The sequence below is a fragment of the Xenopus laevis genome, chromosome 3L (assembly GCF_017654675.1).
Source record: "Xenopus laevis strain J_2021 chromosome 3L, Xenopus_laevis_v10.1, whole genome shotgun sequence".
Classification (NCBI taxonomy): Eukaryota; Metazoa; Chordata; class Amphibia; order Anura; family Pipidae; genus Xenopus; species Xenopus laevis.
Window position 1 is genome coordinate 122,386,057 of NC_054375.1, and position 24,454 is coordinate 122,410,510.

At 39.9% G+C, this 24,454-nt stretch overlaps 1 protein-coding gene across 1 annotated transcript in view; it reads right to left on the reverse strand.

The window, feature by feature from the left end:
• Positions 1–1,902: 1,902 nt before the first annotated feature.
• Positions 1,903–24,454, reverse strand: part of pcsk6.L (proprotein convertase subtilisin/kexin type 6 L homeolog) — a gene marked incomplete at both ends in the record, with an annotated part of 85,480 nt that continues 62,928 nt past the window's right edge. Inside the window, 8 exon segments of the mRNA NM_001092998.1 lie at positions 1,903–3,295; positions 3,701–3,813; positions 5,571–5,700; positions 6,332–6,435; positions 10,432–10,519; positions 15,227–15,423; positions 16,442–16,544; positions 17,285–17,464. Coding sequence (NP_001086467.1) covers positions 3,198–3,295; positions 3,701–3,813; positions 5,571–5,700; positions 6,332–6,435; positions 10,432–10,519; positions 15,227–15,423; positions 16,442–16,544; positions 17,285–17,464 — 1,013 coding nt within the window.

Consider the following 24,454-nt stretch of genomic DNA (forward strand, 5'->3'; position numbering starts at 1 on the left):
ATGGCCGGCAGCGAAAGGGTTAATGTACAACTTTACCGCGCCTTTAGTAACAAAAAACACAAATTATACATGTTTACATGAAACGGACCTTGTAAAAGAAGGTCATGAATCTCTACACACAGCTCTCTTTCAGACAAAACTTTTTTTCCCCACCATGCCTTGCACACACTATTGTGATCAGGGTTGGAGTGGGCGGCATCTGCTCCCACCTGCCTGGCGATCTCTCCCCGCTCCGACCGATAGAAAAAAATCGCAGGTAAACACTGGTCTGGAAGCGGGGTAGAGGTAGAGGCGCTGAAGGGGGGCTGAAGTTGGCAGGGGAGTTGGGGGTCCAAAGTAGGTGCATGCAGGCCCGTGATAAGGCAGCCCCAGTGGGTCCAGACCCCCTAGTCTGACTGTGATTCTTCTTAATAACGCTTCACAAGGAAACTTGGGGCAACTTCGGAATTCAGAAGCAATACATATGCCATCCCGCTGGCAATTCCCATTTTTGCCAGCAGGAAGGCATTTTGGGGAGATTAGTCGTGCACATTAGAGAAGATTTGTTGCTGGGCGACTAATCTCCCCATCTGCCACTGCCCTAAGGGTAAGGGCAGCTGTGGCCCCCTGCTGATTGGAGATAGGAGTCAAAGAATAGGGTGTTGATTTTGGCCTTTTAGGGTCAGGGCACACAGGCAGATTAGTTTTCGGAGCGATTTGTTTTCTGAAGTCGCCCGAAGTTTCGGCAGGCAATTTCGGACAAAGAACCGCTCCGAGTGCCATCCCGTCGGCGATATACATTTTAGCCGATGTTGGAGGAGATTAGTCACCCCCGAAGAAGAGGAGATTTGTTGCCGGGCCACTAATCTCCCTGAACCTGCCTGTGTACTCTGACCCCAAAATGAACACCTTATTCTTTGACCAATCGGCTCCCCAATCAGCAGGGGACCACAGCTGCCCTAATATACAATTAACATGAAAATATCTACACTGCTTTTCACTGTGCTCTTTTCTCCATCCTGGCAGAAGATGGCCATTATAAACACAAGACAAAAAAATAAATGGTATACAAAATGGCATTTATGAAAAATAATAAAACACAATGATCTTATAAGTTAAGAAAAAAAAAAGTGCTGCGTAATTTAAATCATTACATTAAAACTGAAGTTTAACTTCTTTTTTACGGTCTCGGTGGGCTGCAAGATTGCAGGGAAATGGCTACTGGCAAATATGTTATACAAAACAAGAACCAGAGTTTCAATGTACAAAGGAAACAGGGATATTTAGGGTGAAATTACATAACAATTTGGTATTCATCTAAACCCAGCAGGACACCCCAGTACCCCGCAGATTACAGGCAAGACAGAAGACTCTAGCTTTAAAGTAAATCTGTACATATATTATACATATTTTCGCTAGCCCACATTTCTTAAAACCAAAAATTCTCAAACATACAGTGCCAATGTATTCATTGTAATGGAAATTATTATACTTTACACCCCTCAGATTCAGCCCCCATTTCCCACTGCAGGTTATTACAACTCTAAAAAAAAAAAAAAAAATCTGCCATGGCGGGTTAAAACTAATGTTTGAGAAATGCAGCTGTGTTCTCTCCCACTTCCAGCCTACGGATCATAACCTTGTGTACCACAGCAGATGTTGCATAAAAAGCCTTTCTTTTAGAGGAAAAAAAAGTTCAATTAACACAACATTTTATTCCAGAACGTGTAAGTGTATAATATATGTGTGTGTTGCACTTTCCAGTTGCTGCGGGTGCAATTAAACAAAATCCTTTTAAAGAATAAACTGATCACAGGCAACGGAGCATGGATCCTAGAGGGCTTCCCATTGGCCAAGGCTTGATAGGCATGATTGAAAGTAACAGCATTTTAAGTATCCAAACCAAAATGTGATTTCTTGTACTATTTTCTTTCATTGATTGAGAAGTGATATGCGTTTTAAAAACACCCTGACTTTAGAATTGACTACGTGTGATAGGCGACGTGTGCATTTTCTTAAATAAAAAGCAAGTGCTCTGAATAGATTAGGTCTGTTAGTGGCTACATTCTACACTGAAATAGTGAATGAAAATTAGCAATAATACATTTAAACTATGTACTGTATATAGGCGCTGCATTTGGGCTTTCTAATTTAATGTGATCAGCCCAAAGAATGGTTCCATGCATCGAGTAGTTTTTCGTGATTGGAAGCATTTGGCTACATGTTAATATGCCTATGATTGCCCCAAGCTCCCATATAGGAAAATATTCAAGGCTTTCCAAGTTACCAGTGACATGGGTCCCTTTCAGGTGTTCTTTGCCCACTAAAGTTGAAATTAAAGGATTGTTCATGGACATCCATCATGGGATGGCAGCAAGGTGGCCAATGCAGTGGAAAATATTCAAGCAAGTAAAGCTTAAACCCTAGAATGCTTTCCATTGGCCAAGGCTTTATAGACGTGATAGAAAGTGACGGCATTTAAGAATCCCAACCAAAATGTGATTTCTTTTACTCTTTTCTTTCCTTTGTGGAGAAGTGAAATCTGCTTTACAAACACCCTGAATTTACTATGTGTGATAGGTGATGCGTGCATTACTGTTTAAAGTTTAAACTATGTGTTGCATTCATGCTTTCTAACTGAATGTGATTGGCTTTTTTAAAAATAGATTGGTTCCATGTATGGAGTCGTTTTTGTGACTAACTCCTGGAAGCATTTGGCCACATGTTAATATGCCTATCTAGCATTGCCCCAAGCTCCCATATAGGAAAATATTCATGGCTTTCCAAGTTACCAGTGACATGGGTCCCTTTCAGGTGTCCTTTGCCCACTAAAGTTGAAATTAAAGGATTGCCCATGGACATCCATCATGTGATGGCAGCAAGGTGGCCAATGCAGTGGGTTCTAGAGGTAATAGGCGAGATGGTGTTATGTTATAATACTTTCTTTAGAATGAAATCACTCCAAGTCTGTCTTGACATATTTAGTCATAAGAGAGAATGGCGCTAATAAAAGCAAAGAGGTGACATACACAAACTTAAAATAAAGATGACGAGTTCTTTCATCACCAGAGATATGCCTGGCGCAGAAAATGTAGGTTTAGTCAAGCTTTGCACCATTTGTAAATAGAGTGGGTGTGTTGTACATTCTGGGCTAATCAAATGTTGAGAACAGCCACCCAACATAGTAAGCTGCAAGCAGTCTGTCGTGGTGCCAAGAGTCATCCCGCTAGGAGACAAGTTCTGCAGCAAAACTGGATGAACAGCTTCCGCTCGCAGAGTTTGCTCGACTTCACCATCTCACAGAACATCTCGTCAGCTGCTCCCAGGAGAGAAGGTGCCAAACAAAAACCAAGGGTTAGTAAAGTCCTGCTCTCATGTTGTATTTCAGAAAATGTACAGTATTAGGCTTTCTTCACATCTGCTTTACTTAGTCCCACTTGAATATATCCATTACATTTTCGCATTGGTGCAAATATAACGATAGGATGCCTTTGTAAATATCTAATCTGTAGAACTCGGTTCACAATGACAACAAGCTGAAATTTCTGGCTGCCTTTATAAATGCCGGATCACCTTTGCATTGGTAGAGAACACTTGATACTGCCCAATTTGTTGAATGTCTTATAGAAATCACATAAAATTGCTATTTCTGATCTTCTCTTTAAAGGGGACTTAAGGATTTTTATATTTTGTGTACTTTACCAAAGAGGCACAAACTTACCATTGTTGCAAGTGTTATTAGAGACGCAAGATCCACTGAGGAGGCTATAACCTTCTCTGCACCTCACACAGTTCCTTCCACTTGCCTCACAGCTTAGGCAGTTATCTTCACACCTAAAAGTCAGATCCAGTTATTACCACAGCAATTATAAAGTAGAAAAGTTAAACACAGAAACAGCTGTCCCCCTGAGTGATAAAACTTAAAGCACAATTATTAGCCCATAATATTGGCTATATTTATTGGAGGCAGGGCCGGAACTAGGGGTAGGCAGAAGAGACAGCTGCCTAGGGCGCAACGACTTGGGTGGAGCTGGGCAGCTACCCCTTCTACCAACCCCTAGACCGGACTTGGCACTGGATTTGCACCGGTAAATGGTGCTGTGTGGGTGGTTTTGAAAAGAGCCTTTGGGTGCGAGTGGATCAGTAGCCGGGGGGAGGGAGAGGAGCAGATTCAGTCGCCGAAGCAAGAGAGTGCGGACCTGGTGCTTCAGAGCCTACACGACATACATGGAGCTAACTGGACTTGCACCGGAGTGCTGCTGCACACAAGAACGCCACTGCGTGCACACACAAACGCCGCTGGCACCGCACATGCACAAGAGACTGGGATGAGGGGCGAGCTGAATGACTGGGCTACCTAGGGCGGCCGGCTGGCAAGGCCCGCCCCTGATTGGAGGCCTTCAGGGTTAGCTCACACGAGGAGATTCGGGTGAATGCCTTGAGAGGCAACTTTGGGTGACATCAGAAAACAAAGCTTTGCATGTGCTTTAGCACAGGCGACTTTTCATTATAGCGGATGGGAAGACATGGGGAGGTAGTTCAGGGAGATTGTCGCCCACAAGAAGAGGCGATTAGTAGCCAGGCGACAAAATCTCCCAGAATCTCCTCGTGTGAACTAACCCGTAGTTATATCAGTTCTATAATACTCATTATGTGACAGACATAATATCAAAGGCTATTGTGATACTAAACTCTATAGTTTGTATAAGTATGGATATATATAATTTATGAGAAGGTATGGAGGGGTGTGTGTATGGATGCTGGGTTTACATTTGGAGGAGTTGAACTTGATGGACTGTCTTTTTTTCAACCCAATTTAACCATGTAACTATGTAAATAATGGTGAGCTGTATTATAACCTTTCACAACATGCACCAGGTGTACCACTTAACTTACAGGTAATCACCCCTTAGCCAAGCACAATCCACTGCATATAAATACTGAAACACATTTCTAGGCAATCAAATCTTTTCACTCCTATTTCAGCAAATCCATTCCATATGGACCTAACTTTCGGCATGGGGGCATTACTGTGCTTAAACAGGAAAGGGCATTTCTCAAATGTTTGTATCAAAGTACAAAGCATGTAATGGTCAAGAATGGCATTGTACAGTGCAGTGTTAAGATTTGCTTTCACTGGAGCCAGGGGCCTTAGATCAAATGATGAAAAATATCCTTAGATCATTATTCATTCGACTATAAAGCTTGTATACTAATATGTGTATAATATGTGTTTGCATTGCACATTCCGGCAGGTAGGGTTTTCCTGACTTACCCTGAATTGTCTCAAACTGCAAGATGGAGAAGTGTGATTTATGATTCTATAGAATGTGTTTCCATTGATCCAGAATCCAGTAGCACCATCCAGCAGATGCTTGGCCTTATGCTTAGTGATGGTAGGACCTGTGTGCAGCTGCTTACCCATAAAATCAGCATGTTCCCGACATAGCCTTGACCGGACATTGCTTCCAGGCACCATTTGAAATATGCCATTTTATATGGAGTGTCTGGATACTTTTGTCCATATAGTGTAAACATGCAGTAAACATGCTTGCAGCTGATAATGCGATATTTGCATTAGGATAACTTACCGTCTGCACACCTTGTGGGAAAGCCCAGGAACATCCTCGGAATAGAAGCCTGGGCTGCAGGCAGGGACACATCGCCACTCATGTAGGTGAAAGTCTCTTGCACACTGTGTGCACTGCTCCTTTCCGGAACCTAAACAAGAGGATTAAAAATAAACCATGTTTGGTATGCATCAGATGATCTAGCACGGTTTACATACCAATCCCACCTGGAACCAACTCAATACATGTCCTGAGGAGTGCTAGCATTTTTATTATAGACCAAGCAACAGTTTCATTAGAGTATCTAATAATTAACCTCCTAGTACTGAATGTTCATATGTATTTGAGAGATTGCAACCGCAAGAAGACACCCATAAGCGGTCGTCTTGTCTTATAGTATCTGAATTCACAGGAATCACTCTGGTATTCCAGCACTAAATCATGCCACAGGCCCACCCAGCTATTTTCCCAACAGTGTGTGTGGCAAAGCCACAGAGCAGACAAGCTTCTTCAGCTACAAGGGATTCGTCACAGAATCATTCGCAAAGACCCATGTTGGGAAAACAAACCGGACAGAGCAAAATATTTATGTTCATTATGCAGCTTTCTGCCAAGTTACTCTTTTTCATCAGCAGCATCCCACTGCAAGTAGTACATCTTCATTTATGGACATAAAGAGGAGAACAGAAACCTGCATTCTTCCTATAATAAGATAATCACCAAGTTCAACGTGTACTAGTGTAAATATTTTCATCAACTCTAAAGATTAATATTGCTCTTACCCATGCATGTATGACACGACGAGTGGCACTTTTCACATTTCATTGGAACTGTATTGTAGAAGGTCCCTTGCTCACATTCTGGCACACACAGGGATCCTGTAAGACTAAAACAGTAACACATTTAAAAAAAAAAAAAAACACATTCAGGGGGCTGCCTTGTTCTAAATCATCTTGATTCCTCCTAGATGTTGTTCAGCTATAGCTCACAAAAGACTGATTGGAAAGTATGGAGGATATTGTAGTTGACAAACATTTCTCACAAGGTGTCCATATTTATCCCAAATGCATGGAAGGCAGAATTTACCATCTAACTACAACCCCCTCCCCCACAACAATTACATTTCTGACTCTGAATGAAAATGATGACCCTCAATTAATACAAGTTCTGATCCAGTTCTGCTGTCCTGGCTATGGGACTGTGAGTGTAGGCTTGTTTGTACATTAGAGGATGTCTGGCACCTGCTTACTTCTCAGTGCTCAATGTCATAATGGGAACTCATGAGTTACTTTGAATTATAAACAGATCTGCTTTTTTGACAGCCCTTACCAACTAACAGATTTCTTATTGTGTCCGTAAGAATAAATCAGATCCAGATGCCAGTGAGAATGGACAGAAGTGAAAATCTCATTACTTGTAGGGGAGGCAAGTTTAAGGGAAATACTGTGTAATTAGGGGAGGCAGTATAATGGAAATACCGTGTAATTAAAGAATGAACCCAGGTAAGAAATGTTATTCCAGGTGGACATAAGGGTTTAACAATAAATAGAATAAATATATAGATCCCAAACGGTCATGCCAGCTAAACAAGGTGGTTGTTTCATGTAGTTGGGCCAGAATAAAATAATGGGAATCTTAACAATTCCATCCCACATTCACCTGTCTGCACCTTAGGTAATCTCACTTAGACTGATGCATCTCTTCCAATTAGAAGTGCAACTAGTGCAAATGCTACAATCCAACTGGAAGGAAGCTGCATTAAATATATTTTATCTGGAAAGATTTTAAAATACACGTTATCATTTATCCAGAAACCCATTATCCAGAAAGCTCCGAATTACTGAAAGGCAGTCTCCATAGACTCCATTTTGTCCAAACCTTTCAAATTTTTAAAAATTTTCTTTTTCTTAATAATAATAAAAATAAAACAGTAGCTTGTACTTGATCCCAACTAAGATATAATTAATCCTTGGACTGGAAGCAAAACCAGCCTATTGGGTTTGTTTAATGTTTACAATTTGTAGCAGACGTAACGATCCAAATTATGGAAAGATCCATTAACCAAAAGCCCCAAGTCCCGAGCATTCTGGATAACAGGTCCCATACCTGTACATCTGCATTGTGGTGAATTTTAAGATTTTAGTAACCCTTAAAAGCATGGTTTCAATTATTATAGGAGAGTTTATAGGAGGGTTCCTTGATATGTTTCTGATGTTTTTGCTTGTACAGGTATGGGACCTATTATCCAGAATGCTCGGGACCTGGGTTTTTCCGGATAATGGGTCTTTCCGTAATTTGGATCTTCACACCTTACGTCTACTAGAAAATCATGTAAACATTAAATAAACCCAATAGGCTGGTATTGCTTCCAATAAGGATTAATTATATCTTACTTTCGATCAAGTACAAGGAACTGTTTTATTATTACAGAGAAAAGGGAAATCTTTTTTTTAATTTTGGATTATTTGATTATAATGGAGCCTATGGGAGATAGCCTTTCCGTAATTCAGAACTTTCTGGATAACTGGTTTCCGGATAATGAATCCCATACCTGAACTGCTACTATGACAGCCTTTTCATGCAGTGAAGGCTTTTTAATTAAGTGCAGTTTACCAAGTTATCCCTTGTTGGGTATTTTCCTTTTTCTAGATCAGACTCTTAAGAAATTTCTGTAAAGTAAATCCCAATATCCAAGATAAACAGAGGGCCAGAAAATCAAAGATGGCCCATGTGATCGCCATTTCTGGGAACACCATTATGCTGATCCACCACCTGACTGATATCTATAGCACATGTGTATCTGAGATATTGTTGGCCTGCCATACACGTAGTGAAAATTGTATATATATATATATATATATATATATATATATATATAATATATATATATATATATTATATATATATATATATATATATATATATATATATATATATATATATATATATATATATATTATATATGTGCATAGGAGGCCAACAATCCCAGCAGATATCTATGTGTAAAGGATATCATGCTCAGGCGTCATGTTTGAAAATCTACTCTTCTTCTGTATCATATTAGGAAGTACATGGTGCATCTGCAGATGAGGAAGTGGAGTTGCAGCTTCTAGTTACTTCCTGCTGTTTCTGTCGTTTGGGGTCTCACTGTAAACACAAGGAACAAATGCAAGATGTGGTCGTTAGGTGGCCATACAGTAGACACACAGATCCTATCGTACGAATCGAGGATTCGTACAATTTTCGGATCGTGTGTGGCGTGTGCCGGCATCTTTCGTCCGGCGGAGATCGGTCGTTTGGTCGATCGGTCAGGTTTGATTTTGACCCGACCGATCCCGCCGGAACCCAGGACACATCGTAATCGGATCGGATCATTCGCCATACGGCTGAACAATCAGATTAACCCCCATATAGCCATGTTTGTTAATGGCATATCGGGGAAAGATCCGCTCGTTTGGAGATGTTGCCAAACAAGCGGATCTTTGCATCTATGGCCACCTTTATTCTTGCAACTATTGTTGTATGTGCAGACAGTTTTTCTTTCTTTCTTCAGGCTATTGGAGGAGGCATGGGTAGTTACAGGTATATCTTGGTCAGTGTAAATTTGATTCTGCCTTTTTAAAAAGCTTCCTGTCCCTTTACACACCCTATTTGCATATCCTGCCCTTTTTTATCTGGCTTGACAAAGGGGCGTGACCCCGAAACGTTGCTTACTTCCGCAATAAACGTGAAAGGGGTTCCTTGCTTGCAGCAGCCTGTGTGCTGTGGATATTTTTCTAATTGACTTTTTTATCAGCAGCAATTAGTATATTTGCAATGATTACACAATAAATGTAATCAATGAAGATTCTTTTGCCACAGACCTGAAAGGGTCCCTGTGTCATTAAATGAAAAGATAAGCTGCCTCTTCATTTCTTCACACACAATAACCCTTTTAAACTGGCTACTCTGTCACCTATTTACACAGCTCCAAACAAATATTTGCACAAGCCAAGGTGAGAATTCAGTTCTTTGAAAGTAAGAGCTCTTCTCATTCATGGTGCCCAAAAATAACAGTGCCAAGAGATTTCTGAATAAAACGAATGGCTTAATGGTACCTTTACCAATCCCTCGGCACTCGCATTTACTCACTGCCCTTTGCACATTAAAACTATTTGAAAGCAGTAATTAAAATGGTATATGAATGGGAATGAAAGGCTGTCAAGTCCACTGGTGGCCGTTAAACTTTTTTTGGATATTAATCAGATGACACCAGTATATGCTCTGCTGTATATTAGTATTACCTAAATTACAGAGTACTCTTCGCTGAACTGATAATCACGTGTAGTACTGAACGCCTGAATTTAAACAAGAATTAAAGTAGCCCCTTTATAATTGTGCATATTGTATACCGTCCTACAGATGGCTTATTATAATGTTGTGGAGTCCTATATATCTTATTGTTAAAGCCATTACAACAGGGTCAAAATCACAGACCTTAAAGGGATACTGTCATGGGACACATTTCGTTACATTGAGTAGGAGAAACAACAGCCTGCCAAAAAGTAGTTCCATCCTAGTGCTGGCTCTTTCTGAAAGCACATGACCAGGCAAAATGACCCAAGATGGCGCCTACACACACCAATATTATAACTAAAAAAATACACTTGTTGGTTAAGGAATGAAATTTTATATTGTAGAGTGAATTATAATTCAGTGTAAACAATGTAATTTAGAAATAAAAACGACATCATAAAAATCATGACAGAATCCCTTTAACCATGGCTTACCAAAAACTGTGCAAAACACCGAGGAACCAGTATTTATTACACAATGTCCATTTCTGCCATTACTGCTAGTGCTCCTTAAATATTATTAAACATATTGGACACACAGGACTCACCTGAACCCATCCTTGCAAAATGTGCATTTTTCTGAGCTCCCAACACATTTCTTACAGTTTTGTTGACATCTGATGCATTTCTTTAGATCTTAAGTAAAGAAAATATATTAAGTAAAGAAAAGATATTTACAACCAAACAATAACAAGCAGAAAGATCGCAAGTGCCTCTTCCCAGCTTCTAGAAAATCATTAAAGCTTTGTTCTCATAAAAGATCAAAAAAGTAAAAATGAAGTACCAGTGAAAGTGAATAGCCAGAGTGGTTATGTGCGGGCTTCAGCACACCATTTATGGGCGGGTTCGGTTGAGCTCTTCACGCCCGGCAACCTTACACTGCCAGATTCCCGATTCTGGTTTTATAGGCACGTGTTCGCCCCACCCCTTTTGTGACATCATCAGCGGCAGTTGGCACGGGCCAATAAATAGAGGGGAGGAGGCGGGTGTTAGCAGGCTTGGGTCAGATTGGGGTTGAGAGGAACTTAACCTGTACAACACTAAGCCAGGGCATTCACTGCAATATTCTTATGAAATCAGAAACACCAATGAAACACTTTGTGGATAAAAATAATAACTCTAGGTAGTGTCATTCATGACTACTAAAGCAAATAAAGTTATGTCTTCAATAAAATGATGGCATTAACAGGAGGGTTGAAAATAAGCAATAGTTTTGCCTCTTTATAGGTCTCCTGTAAGACCTTGAGTATGCAGTGCAGTTTTGGGTTCGGGTCCTTAAGAGGGATATTAATCAGATGGAAGGAGTGCAGACGTGCAACTGAACTGGTGAATGGGATGGGGGATTTAAATTACAAGGAAAGGCCATCAAGGTTGAGGTTGTTTTCTCTGGAGAAATGGCACTTGCAAGTACATTACAGGGCATTATAGACAAATAGCGGGGGGATGTTTTTTCTATAAAAAGGATCAATACACCAGAATCCACCCCTGTAGATTAGAGGAACGGAACTTTCATTTGAAGCAACGTAGGGGGTTCTTCACAGTCAGGACAGTGAGGTTGTGGAATGCACTGCCGGGTGATGTTGTGATGGCTGATTCAGTTAATGCCTTTAAGAGTGGCTTGGATGATTTATTAAACAAGCATAATATCGAAGACTATTTGGATCTAAGATCTACAATTAGTTTAGTGTAGGTATTGTTATAGTTAGACACGTGAGGGTTAAGATAGGTCTGTATAAGTATTTGGAGGGGTTGAACTTGATGGACTTTGCTATTTATATCAGACATTACATAGTTTCATAGTTAATTTGAATGGAAAAAGACCAAAGAACTAGAAAGGTGATGGCAAAGTTAGGTTAAAAGCCCAGATGGGCTCCCCCTAGCTCATTGTAGTCGCACATTTCTAGTTGTGCTTGGTTACTCTATATTGGTTACTCTATAGTCCTACAGTGCTGTGTCGCAACTTGGTAAACTACACAGTCCAAGCTACAAAAACAGATGTTTAAACAAGAGTAACAAGATTCTGGTAGAATGTTAGGGACTACAAATATAGATGTGAGAAAAACATAAGGATGAAAATACACAACGGTACATAACGGAGTGAACAAGGGATGGCGTGAACTCTAGTTTACATGCTGTAAAGCACAGTACAGCAGGCCAATTAAGTGAATGTCAAAGGACAAGTAACGTTAACATCAAGGTTACCAGTTTGTTTTTTCCCTCTTTCCAGGTAAAAAACGATTTCCCTATTTTACATATATGGTAATAAAAAATGCAATGGAAGTAAAATAAGTGCAATATTAAAGGCAATATATACTGTTTGTAAGTAGACGACATCATGGGGGGGGTTATATACTAAAATCTGAATTTATCTCCTAATAATAAAAAAAAAAAGCTTGACCAAACTCCCATGCCCGATTTAAGGCTGTTTATTAATAAATAAAACTATTTAAAGGAACAGTAACACCAAAAAATAAAAAAGTTTTAAAACTAATTAAAATATAATGTACTGTTGCGCTGCACTGATAAAATTTGTGTATTTGCTTCAGAAACACTACTATAGTTTATATAAACAAGCTGCTGTGTATCTATGGGGGCAATGTGTTGTAGCCCACTCGCACATCCCTGGCCTTCAGCAATTCAGCGCCTGGTGCACGGTGTTGGGAGGGATCGGCACCCTCCTCAGCAAACTATCCAAGAAAACACTGGCACTCAAAGGCAAGTAACAGCAGGGTTATACCCTTGCGTATTTATTCTGCAAACGTGCAACGTTTCGGGGTCAGACCCCTTTGTCAAGCATAGAAAAAAATGTGCAAGTGCAAACAATTTAACACCCCTCACATGACTTGATTAGTTTATATAAACAAGCTGCTGTGTATCTATGGGGGCAGCCATTCAAAGCTTAAAAAAGAGAAAAGGCACAGGATACACAGCAAATAACAGATAAGAATAAAATGTATACAACCGGCTCCAATCAAACTATAAATTAATGATCAAGTAATAAATAGCACGGAACCATATATCTCCGAGCATTACAATTAGCTGCAAAGTTGAACTGCAGCTCACCCAATGGAGAAAGTGATCTGGTTGTTGAACCCCAGTTCCATCGCCTTCGGACTCAATCTATACACTGTGTAAAAAAAAATAATATCAGCTTCTATCGCACTCACCAAGGTACGGCAAATGGCTTGGGTGCCGCACCCTGAACCCGTAGCTTGAGGTGAGGATACAACTAGAAAAAAAAAAGTACACACTACTGGAGCCAGCCGATGAAGTAAAATCAAAGTTTGTAAGGCTGTGAACAAAATGTGTGTTCAGAATGATAAGTGTAATGTGGGTCCATGGCCACTAGATGGCAGTCAAGTGTAACAAAATTACAAGTGTCATTATTTCCCCTGCCACTAGAGGATTCTTCCTAGGGGTATAAAAGGGAGCCACACCCAGGGTTAAAGGAACAGTAACGTCAAAAAATAAAAGTGTTTTAAAGTAATGAAAATATAATGCAGTGTTGCCCTGCACTGGTCAAACTGATGTGTTTGCTTCAGAAACACTACTATTGTTTATATAAATAAGCTGCTGTGTAGCAATGGGGGCAGCCATTCAAAGGAGAAAAGGCTCAGGTTACACAGCAGATAGCAAATAAGTCCTGTCTGTCTAATGGTTTATCCATTCGTTAAGCTGTGCCATATAGCCGTTTTTCAATTTCCGCCATTGCTCCACAGCAGCTTGATTATATGAACTATAGTAGTGTTTCTGAAGCAAACACATCAGTTTTACCAATGCAGGGTAACACTACATGATATTTTCATTACTTTAAAACGCTTTAATTTTTTGGTGTTACTGTTCCTTTAAGGGTCTGATGATGGAAAAGAACTGTCAAGGGTGAAAGGTCCGGATAGAAGAGGCCCGGTAAGAACAAAAGACAGACCATAGTGATAGGCTAAGTTAGTAAGATTTAAGTTGAGCAGGCACTAGGTGCGTGAGACAGGTAATTAAGTAAGGGCCGCTCAATGCCCCCAAGGGATAGTGCCCCCGTGGATACCCCACGAGCTAGGAATCCTAGAGGTTAGAAAGGAGAAGAGAGGGTATGAGGGCCTTGGGCCAGGAAGCTGCCAGCAAAGGAACCCCCCGACTAGAATAGCAAAGGGGTGCTGAAGGAGCACCGGATTACTGAAGTGGGTGAGTCTGTGAGAGTGGCAAAGAGGTGCAGTGCAAGCACCGGATTGTCGAAGCAGGTAGGCTGGAGCGGTCTGTGAATGCCCTTCTCCAGTATTCCGGGTGGATCCCTTTGGGAAGTAGGAAACCCGTGATGTAAGTGGGATCCTCCTATGACAGAGTGAATGCCTGTTTGTATGTGAATTTGCCTGGGGTGTGAGGAATTGGGACAAATAAAAGTCAGAGTGTTTGCACCAAGTAACGTCTGGATTGTCTTTAATGTAAGGGGATCGACAGTTGGTAATTCCCCCTTACAAGTTTATTCCATGAAACTAAAAGTTACACTTCCTAACGTGTTTCGTATCCACCAATATATAATCATAGGCATATCATGGAATAAACTTAGATAACATAAGCTCTGTAGTATACAATGTGATTCTTTAGAACTTATCTGTTATCAATGAGTGTCCTGTGCTTGAATGGCTGCCCCCATGGCTAAACAGCAGCTTGTTTATTTAAACTATTGTAGCGTTTCTGAAGCAAACATGCCGGGGCAGCACTACAGTACATTATATTTTCATTACTTTAAACACTTTCTTTAGTTTCTTTAACTGGATTATGAAAAAATTTGAAAAACTGATTTGCGAAAACCGAACCACTTGTTTTTGTTTTTTTTAAATTTTTGCCAGAAAAGGTCGGATTTCCAGGCTTAACCCAGCACAGACCATGATAAATTTAAATTGGAATAGGTGCCTCTCCCATTTTCTTATACAGAACCTCGACAAGTCTGAGATGGCGGATTTTCAGATTCTGGCTTTTTGCAGCATCGGGGTATAATACAAAAAAGGTTTTTTTTTCCACAAAAAGTAAAAAAAAAAAAATAGTTTTTGCCACAAAAAAACCCAACTAGGTTTTGCACAAACAGCTTTATCTCCATATGATTATTTTTTTTTTAATGACTAGGAACTACCATGCTCACCCTGACAAGGTAGCTTCATTCAAAAATGGAACTGCTCAAACGAACTTAATAATTGGGTTGAAAATATAGTTTAATGAAGTAATCCGCTTTGTTGGGAGCATGGGACATGGACTCTTTAGCACAGGCCACAGAAAAGGAGCAGTGGGAAAGGTAAGAAGAGAACCTGAGTAAGATGAGAGAAGGCAATCCCATTCCAGGGCTGGCATCCTTACTTTCATCAGCATAAGTCCCTAGTGGGCAGGAGAAGGCACAGGAGCTACTATCCAGTTGGAGGTAGAAACCTCGCTTACAGGAGCTACACTGGTTGTGTCCTCGTCCGTAACATGCCTCACATCCTCTAAAACAGCGCCGGCATCTGCGGCCAGCCACATCTGCCATGAAGCCAGAGGGACAGGAACTGACACACCTCCTGCACCACAACAAAGAGAATGCTATTACATAATGAATGAGCAGGGTTCTCAATATCACATCCGCACCTACTGCTCTAACGGGCATGTAAAGGCAAAAATAACATCCCATTTTTATTTTCTTTACTTGAAAACTAAACCTATCCCCAAAATACTTCAATCAAAAAATCTACCGTTTTTATGAAAAAAATCGGATTGTATGCAATGATATTCCCCCTTAGCTTGACTTGCTCAGGCAGCTGTGGATACGAATCTCTACACGGTTGCCAACTGCTCTACAGGGAAACAAACTAGAGATGCACCAAATCCACTATTTTAGGATTCCCAAATCCTTTGTAAAAGATTCGTCCGAAAAACAAACCAAATACGAATATATAAATTAGGGAACCTAGGGGGAAAGAGAACCATAATCACCATGCAGTAAAAATTTTTTTGATTTCCTTGTTTGGGTGATGAAAAGTCACAATTTTTTGGATTTGGCTTGGCCAGGAAGGTAGATGGGGGGGGGGGGTCTTTTTCATTAAAGAAATTAAAAATTGAATTTTTTGCCTTTACATCCCCTTTAACAGTCTAAATGGTCTTACTTAAGGCAGAAGAACATAAGCCTAGTTTCCTATGCCGTTGAACGGTCTCGGACAGCAATATTTACAAAGTAATTCTAGAGTTGTGATGCTCCGATAACAATAGGAATGGAGACCATCATAAATTGGGATGTTTCACCCCTTTATTGCGTTAAAGTCTAGTAATTACAAGTATGCCAAAATAATTCATATTATTCTCCTTATGCTAATTTGTTTGCAAATTGATGCAGCATGCGTATGGAAATTTAAGTTATTTTGGTTTAAAAACATCATATGAAAGGTTAAATATCTCAATGCTTCTCCTGAGGTTTCAGTCATTCAATCTTTATGCTATAATATTGACCATTTTTGCACAAAATTATTTCTTTCCACCATTAAAACAAATCCAGTCTGTCTTATTAAACGAATGCTGAAGTGACATTTGACTTTAGCGCAATACCTGCCAGCTTTGACACTTCCGAGGCTATAGTGAACACAGTTAAGACACTGCTCAGCGGTCGGCCCGTCACACCCTCTGTCACCGCACTCCGGGTGGCAAGGACCTTCAAGACAATAAAAAGAGTACAGCAATGGTTTACACAAAGGTCACAGATAAGATGAGCACTGCAGTTTCTGAAAGGGTTTTTTTTTTTGAATATATATAAAATATATGTTAAAATGTCTTGCTCTCTGAAGCAGCAGTTTATATCTGAATAATGAACATTACAAAGAGAGAAATACTCAAATGAGTAGTTCACCTTTTAGTGTGTGTTATAGAACGGCCTAATCTTGGCAACATTTCATTTGGTCTTCATTTTTATAGTTGTTGAATCAATTACTTCCTCTTCTGCCTCTTTCCAGCTTTCAAATGGGGGTCTTTGCCCCAGATAGCAAAAATTGTATTCTTTCTACTAGGCATGAGCTGGCCCAGGGCCATTGAACACAATGAACACCTTATGGTGGTCACTCAAAAGTACCATTTTCTGCTAACAGGAGCACTGGCCTGGGGTATCAGGTAAGTGATTGATAATAGGTAGCACATTTGGCACCCCCAGTGATTTTACCTTTACTTGTCCTTTAACATTACTCAAATGACGTGTCCCTTCCAAACTGCTTACTATTTTTACAGTACTATAGACACTGGTTTCCAGACATTTAGTGCAAACCTCCCTCTAAGGTGCCATGTTCACAACAATTTTTAAAATGTGAAGCCATGCTGTATCAGACATTCCAGAATATCTAAAGCAAATAATTGTTGGGCCCAACCCAATCTGATCCTAAATGCCCTTCAAACTTCAGTTACCTGAATACTCTTCCTCCTCCTCTATGATTTCCAGGTGACTCTGGATCACAGTCGATTTAGATGGTTCCAAGTCAGTGGCAGAAATGTCCAATGTTCTTGTTCTTGAGTGTTGTGCACTAATTGGATTGTAGGGGTGTTCAGATGTCCCATAAAGTATCAAAGTCCATTCTTTCAACTTCCCTAAAAAACATTTACAAAAATATATAGAAAGTAGGAGCTTTACTGTCAATACTTACATATGCCCTCTCTAAATTGATGAAAATGGAAGAGCAGTATATTCTTATAACCTAGTTACTTCAAGCAAGACACAAAAAATAACAAGTAAGACCAGAACAGGATAATATTTTTCAAACCTGGGCACTGCCCCCCATTGCAGCTATTTGAGCTCAGATCATTCTAGGGGTTGTAATTGAATAATAAACAGCTGAAATGTCAATGCTTGTTACAGGAGAAGAAAGGGCATTTTTACTTACTCTCTTTAAAGGTTGGCCTTTCACTCTACTGCGCATGCACAGCCACAAAAAGAAAGAATAAGCAGGAAGAGGAGCGCTCCGTGGTGCTCCCTGGAATAACCCCTGGCCGATTCAGTTTTCTCCTGGTAGGAGAACCGGCCCGGGGTTTCAGGCAAGTAAATACAATCACCTGGGATGCCTAACTTTTGGCACCCCCAAGTATAACATGATTTTCCTTCTGTATTGTATCTAGTAACCTTTTGTTTTGAAAATGAAGTTTGAATGAGGATAATTTATAGTCACCCAAGACAACTAGTTCACTCAAAGGAGAATTCAACCGTTTTCCAAAAACCCTTCTCCCCACCCCACGTAGACCCCCTCCTCCCCATCTTAGCTGGCCCCTGGGGAAATGCCCCTAACTTTATACTTACCCCTTGGTGCAGATTCAGGCATCTAAGTTCACCGCAGCCATCTTCTATGTCTTCGGTAAGCTGAGTGGGAGACCGGTGAAGCGGCGCATGCGTAGTTGGAGCAATTCGCCGGTTTGAGACAACTGCACATGGGCCGAAAAGGACAGAAATTGCTGAACGCCGGAAGAAGACACGAAGACCCCGGAAGATGGCTGCAGTGAACTCAGATGCCTAAATCTGCGCAGAGGGGTAAGTATAACATTATGGGCATTTCCCCGGGGGGCAGCTAGGCTGGGGGGGAATGAAAGAGGGGGTCTTCGTGGGGTGGGGGTAGGGTTTTTTGGAAAACGGTTGAATTCTACTTTAATGGTTAATTCACCTTTAAGTTACATGGGGAGGCACATTTATCTAGGGTCAAATTTCGAATTCATGCAAGTTTTTTTCTTAACTCACATGAATTAGATTTTACTTGAAATTTGAATATTCATTAATAAAAATGAATATGTATAACTCTCGAAAATTAAAATCGAATTTGGCTAAACTTGATTCGATTCGAGGCTACAAACATCTCCAAATTGGTCACTGCACCTCTCCTATTGAATATCGATACAGTAATTCGGCAGGTTTTAGGTGGCGAATAGTCAAATTCTTAAAGGGCCAGAGTATGATAAATCTCAAAAATCAAATTTGGATCACGTTTGGATAATTCCCAAGTCAAATTTGACAGTTTTAACCATTAAAAAACAAAAAGGAAATTCGAATTTGACCCTTAATAAATCTGCCCCTTGATGTTTTAGAATTCTGTGTTCTCAGCAACTTAAATTGGTCTTCATTTTCTAAAGTTTATTTGCCTTCTTTCCAGCCTTCAAACTGTGATCACGGACCCTGGCAGCCAAAATACTATTGCCTATGAGGCTAAAATGTTGTAATTGTTACTTTTTATTTCATTTCTATTCAGGTCCCTCTCCTATTAATCCTCCAGTCTTGTTCAAAATGTTTTAGTGGGACAGCCCCGCTATATTTATGTAGATATATTTGTAACACACTTGCATTGTGTTCTAATTGTAAAGTGATGTTTTAAAGTCGTGCAGGGCAAGAATTTCCCACGTTACATTATATTATAAGCTCTACCCGGGGCAAAAGGGTGAAAATAATGGCTGTATGATGAAAACGCCAACATTTCTAAATATACCTGTGTGGCAGTTCATCTGTTAATTAAACTGTGGTCAGAATGGGAAACTACACATAAACGATTCATCTGTTTTCTCATTGCAAACACTATTTTGTTGCATTTGAAAAACGTATTTGTGACTTCCCAAGGGATAAAGTAAACGTGTGACTGAGTCGTGCGAGTGACAGACGTGCAAGTGATGCCAGGGTTCCTCTACAAGAAGCCCCTTTAAAATGGACTGAGCTTTATTAAAATGCCCCATGTCAATATTATCTGGGAGGGACTTCTTATACATATGGAATCAAAACAGACGAGCGGAAAGGGGAAAAAAAAAAAACCAACAGGGAGCAGAAAAACAAGTTTCCAACCTCATATAACCCAGAGATCAGGGATGATACAGGGAGTTGGAGGGAAATTAATAATTTCCAAGTATGGAATCTCTCAGCAATATAATCCAAGTCATCAGATAAAAAAAAAAACCCTTCTGTTGGAATGTGAAGAATATGCCTGTTATGAATGGAATCAGGAAACTGCAAATTCACAGTTACACAAACTATTTAGTCAGGCAGTGTGGCACAACAAATGTGGTATTTTAAAACTATGCAGTTCATGAGAATTTTAGTTCATATTTGTTTTGACAACGCCATACACGGAATGCCACAGATGTCCAACCTGCAGTCCTAGCGGTCAGGGATTTCTGGGAACAAGAAAGGTATGCAATTGTATGTAAAGCTTACTCTTCTTACACACTGGATTGGCCAACTCTTCCATGGCAATGTGTAGTGGCGTAACGACAAGAGACCAGCCCTCCTGCGACAAAAAACTTTGAAAGGCCTGAACTTGCCAAGTTGAGTTTTTGCGCCAGTGCCTCACTCCCACCCCTGCTGTTGGTTCCTCCACTAACACCACTTGTTTGTTTGTAGCAGCTGGAGAAGGCAGATCAACCAGAAGTAGAAAATTCCATACAGTGTCTGTGCCTCCTTGTTCCCCAGGTCTGTATGGTAGTTATGCTACTGCCAAAATATTTATATCTACTACAGCCAAATCTCAGTTTTTTATACGTTTCTTGTGGTCACAACAATTTAGAAAGCATTTCAACAGTTGCATTTCCCCGATTTTACATTATGTTTCCCCAGTTCTTTCACCAACATTTTGTCCTGATGTTCCCAAAAATGGCTGTTTGTCCGCTGTGAATGTTATTAGTGAACTTAAGAGGTTTAAAAGAACACACCGGCACACGAGACTTGTATCTGCAGGGCAAGCCCTTGCAAAAGTTTTTACTGCGGTGGTGCAACGTTTCAGGGCTCCGCCCCTTTGTCAAGCATACTACATAGTGCAGATGAACATTATAAAGGCAAACCAATTAGTGCATCATTATGCAAAATATGTGAAGAATCAATTTCCATACAAAAAATTTTTCAATATAAAAATTACCATATTATCAAAGATACATGAAATGCATTTATATTAGAAAAAAGATTATTATAAAATTACTTTGGTGCTTTTCACAATTATTACATAGGTGTGTTCTTTTGTTCCAGTTACCGGGAGGTTACCGTATCCTCCATCCATTGAGCACCGAGCTAATCTATATAGCTGCACAACGGGTGTGCGAGGGTCTACTCCAATTGAAGTAACTTAAGAGGTTTAAAACATTATTAAAAGTATTGACGGCCCGCCTCCCTTACATTATTCCCATTACAGCCAAAACCTGCCTTTCTACGATGGGAACAAATGGGCGCATAGGTGGATGGTGGCGAGATCAGCTCCTACTGTTCCCATTGTAGACAGGCAGGTTTTGGCTGTAAAGCTGGCCATAGATGTTGAGATTTTTAAAAGATCAGATCCTGATCGTGAGACCAAGATCTTCTCAGAACGATCGTACGAATTGACCATCAACTAAAAAGACCAATTTGCCAGGAAAACAAAGGGGAGCTGCCTGCTTGGCCCTGCAAACATAGATAGATTGCACTGGGACCGACAAAGATTTTTTGACCTGGCCGATCAATTTCCCAACAGATGTCACCTTTTTGTATTTTTTTTTTTTTTTAATATAAATGTTTTTATGGACATGGTCCAGCGCTGCACACGAGTTTGGTATGCAGTACATGGACTATTTTAGCAACTATTTTATATTTTCAGTATATATTATTATATAAAATTATATTTTTTCAGTAGTTTTTAAATGAAATTGGGATTGACAGCAGCTTTTGCCACCTCTGGTAAAATGTCACCAGGTTGGATAAACCTCCAAATCCCAGAAACATGAGGCAATGTATAATTGCATCTTGTGAAATAATTATTGCACTCATAAGAATAAAACCATCACAAATGTATTGTATTATAAAAAGCTTTGAAGCGCACCCATTTTCACATGTCCTTTCAATGCAAATCATCTTAGTGAAATTAATTTTGAAATCACAATCTGTTCCTTGAATTCCTTTATTTTGATTGAATACGTTCACAAAAATTGCCCTTCACTTGGACTTTAATGAGAATCTTAACTACTTGTTTTGCCTAGAATACCAAGCCAGGAAGAATGGTTTCCTCTGTAATGAAGGCCCCAGCTTTAATTTTAACAAATTTGCCAACTGTGTAAGCTTTGGTGCCTTCTTTTAGTAAAACTGAAGAAAAAAATAGTATCAAAGGGTAACAATGCATGGGGCCCACAACAATACCCCTAGACCCAATGGGGGAACACAGTATATATTTAGGGAAGTAGATCAATACACAGTAACACCGGAGATCTAAAAAGGTCAGAACATTTAACAATTTTATTAAAAAATACTCCTAGCTCCAGAGACCAATAGCTACGAACAACAACAACCTTTTGACACCTGCCTTCATCAGTTGCTTCAATGACTTAATATAGCATTTCTGCAAAGTGTTATACTTCAGCAATTGGAAGATTTAAGGTGGAGAGAGACAAACATTAACATATTATTGCTAAAATGCAGGAAAATCACTTACATTTATCTGCCTTAATTCTGAAGGGAGGGTTTTCCCTTCTTCACTTAAAGGGCAACTAAAGTCTAAAATAGAATAAGGTTAGAAATGCTGCCTTTTGTATACTGAATATAAACATGAACTGACTGCACCAGCAGCCTAATAAGACAAATTATTTATGCTTTCAAAGTTGGTGCAGGGGGCTGTCATCTTGTAACTTTGTTAGACATTTCTGCAATATCAAGACTCGCACATGCTCAGTGTGGTCTGGGCTTCAGTTGGGCGGTTAAGCTTAGGGATCGTCATAAATTATCAAAACAGCACAAGTCAAATAATATTTGCCATAGAAGCCAATACAGTAAGACTGATTAATAATCAGAATATAAAGACTGCACTGAGTCTCTGGATACAAATCTCTACAGGGAATCCAACTATGCTGCTCGAGTTCTGGAAAGTAAGGTGGGGGGGCTCCCCCTGCCATTTGAAAGTATGATCGTTTACCTGCACAGCAGTTGGGGACCGTCCTATCCACAGCAGTAAAAGAAGGGAGATTTTCACTGCTTACAGTAAGATTTATTATAAAAACACAGTAGATTTTTTTTAATTAAAGTATATTGGAGATAGATTTCTTTTTCATTAAAGAAAGTAAAAATGGGATTTTATATTTTTGCCTTTACATCCCCTTTAAAGACAAAGTGGAAAAAGATATACGAGCACTGTTGTCCAGCCAGAAACCAAGTGTATCAAGGCACCACGAAAATGGGAGTGACTATTAAGCTGGCCATAGATGCAAAGATCCGATCGTACGAATCATTGTACGATCGGACTTTCCCATCTCCCGACCCGCCACTAACCATTCAGATCAAAGTCTTACCAGTCAGATTAGTTAAAGAACAGATCAGCAATGTTCTGCCCCTGACAGCAATCGTACGATATCTATGTCCAACCAAAGCTAGTGACAGTCTCCCACTGAAAATCGTACGATCGGCAATACACGCAGAGATATTATCGGCAGCCGACAGAAATTTTCTAACCTGTCCGATCGACCAAACGACCGATCTCCGCCGGACGAAAAATGTCAGGACTCTCCACACACGTTCCGAAAATCGTACGAATCCTCGATTCGTACGATCAGATCTTTGCGTCTATGGCCAGCTTTATACACGAATATCATTGCTAGCCATGTTTTAGTCATCTTTGTTACCTTTATCGCTCATACATAAGTCTGGACTTTAGGTCAGCAAACGAGGAGCATCATTTTGGAGAAAATGATGAAGGTTGTGAGAAACAAAGATGAGAATATCATTGCTAGCCTCATTTTGTTCTGATCTTTGTCTTCAACTTTATCTACGCAGGGGTGTAACTAGAGGGGGCAGAAGTATATGGGGCCCCATGAGGCCCTAATTCATATACAGTTTCAATAAATGTTTGTAAAACAGTTCTAGACATTTTGAGGGCCTGAAAAATAATTTGCATTGGGGCCCAGTAATATCTAGTTATGCCACTGCATCAACGTCTCACCTTACACCCATTTATTTGATGAACCTATCTATAGATGTGTCAATGTGAAAGTGACATATTAATGAATATGTTATTATTGAGGGGATATGGATAGTTTGTGGTTTGCTTTCCACTAAACCAACCAAGATAAAAGAGCAAAGGATAAAAAGTTAAAATCGACCACAAGGCAACATTTTTGTGATACTTTCAAGATCTAAAAGAAGATATTACAAGGGATCATAAAGCACTGTCAGGTTAAAGAGAACTAAACCGATACAAGCATTTTGTCTGCACAAAGAATTCTTTGACTATAAAACAGTTCAATATACTGATGACAACTAAGGGTGGATTTCATGAAGGCCAAATTAAATCTTCTGCCAAGGAATGCAATACGCAGCTTCCAGTTATTTAATAATACACATATGCAGATAAAGAATGTTCTGTGCACACAACACTATGCTCCTACCTCCACATTCTAATTGAGGGCAGGGAATCAAACATAGGTTATATCCTATATTTTATGAAGACAGATATATTAAAATTGGGCAAGAGAAAAATGTGCCATGTATTTAGAATACAAGCGGTTGTCTGATTAAGTTACTTTACCTGTGACACTTAAGTTAGTCTGAAATGTCATTTTCCAAAAGGTCAATATAAAAGCATGCTAAGGTGTATGGCCAGTGACTCAATG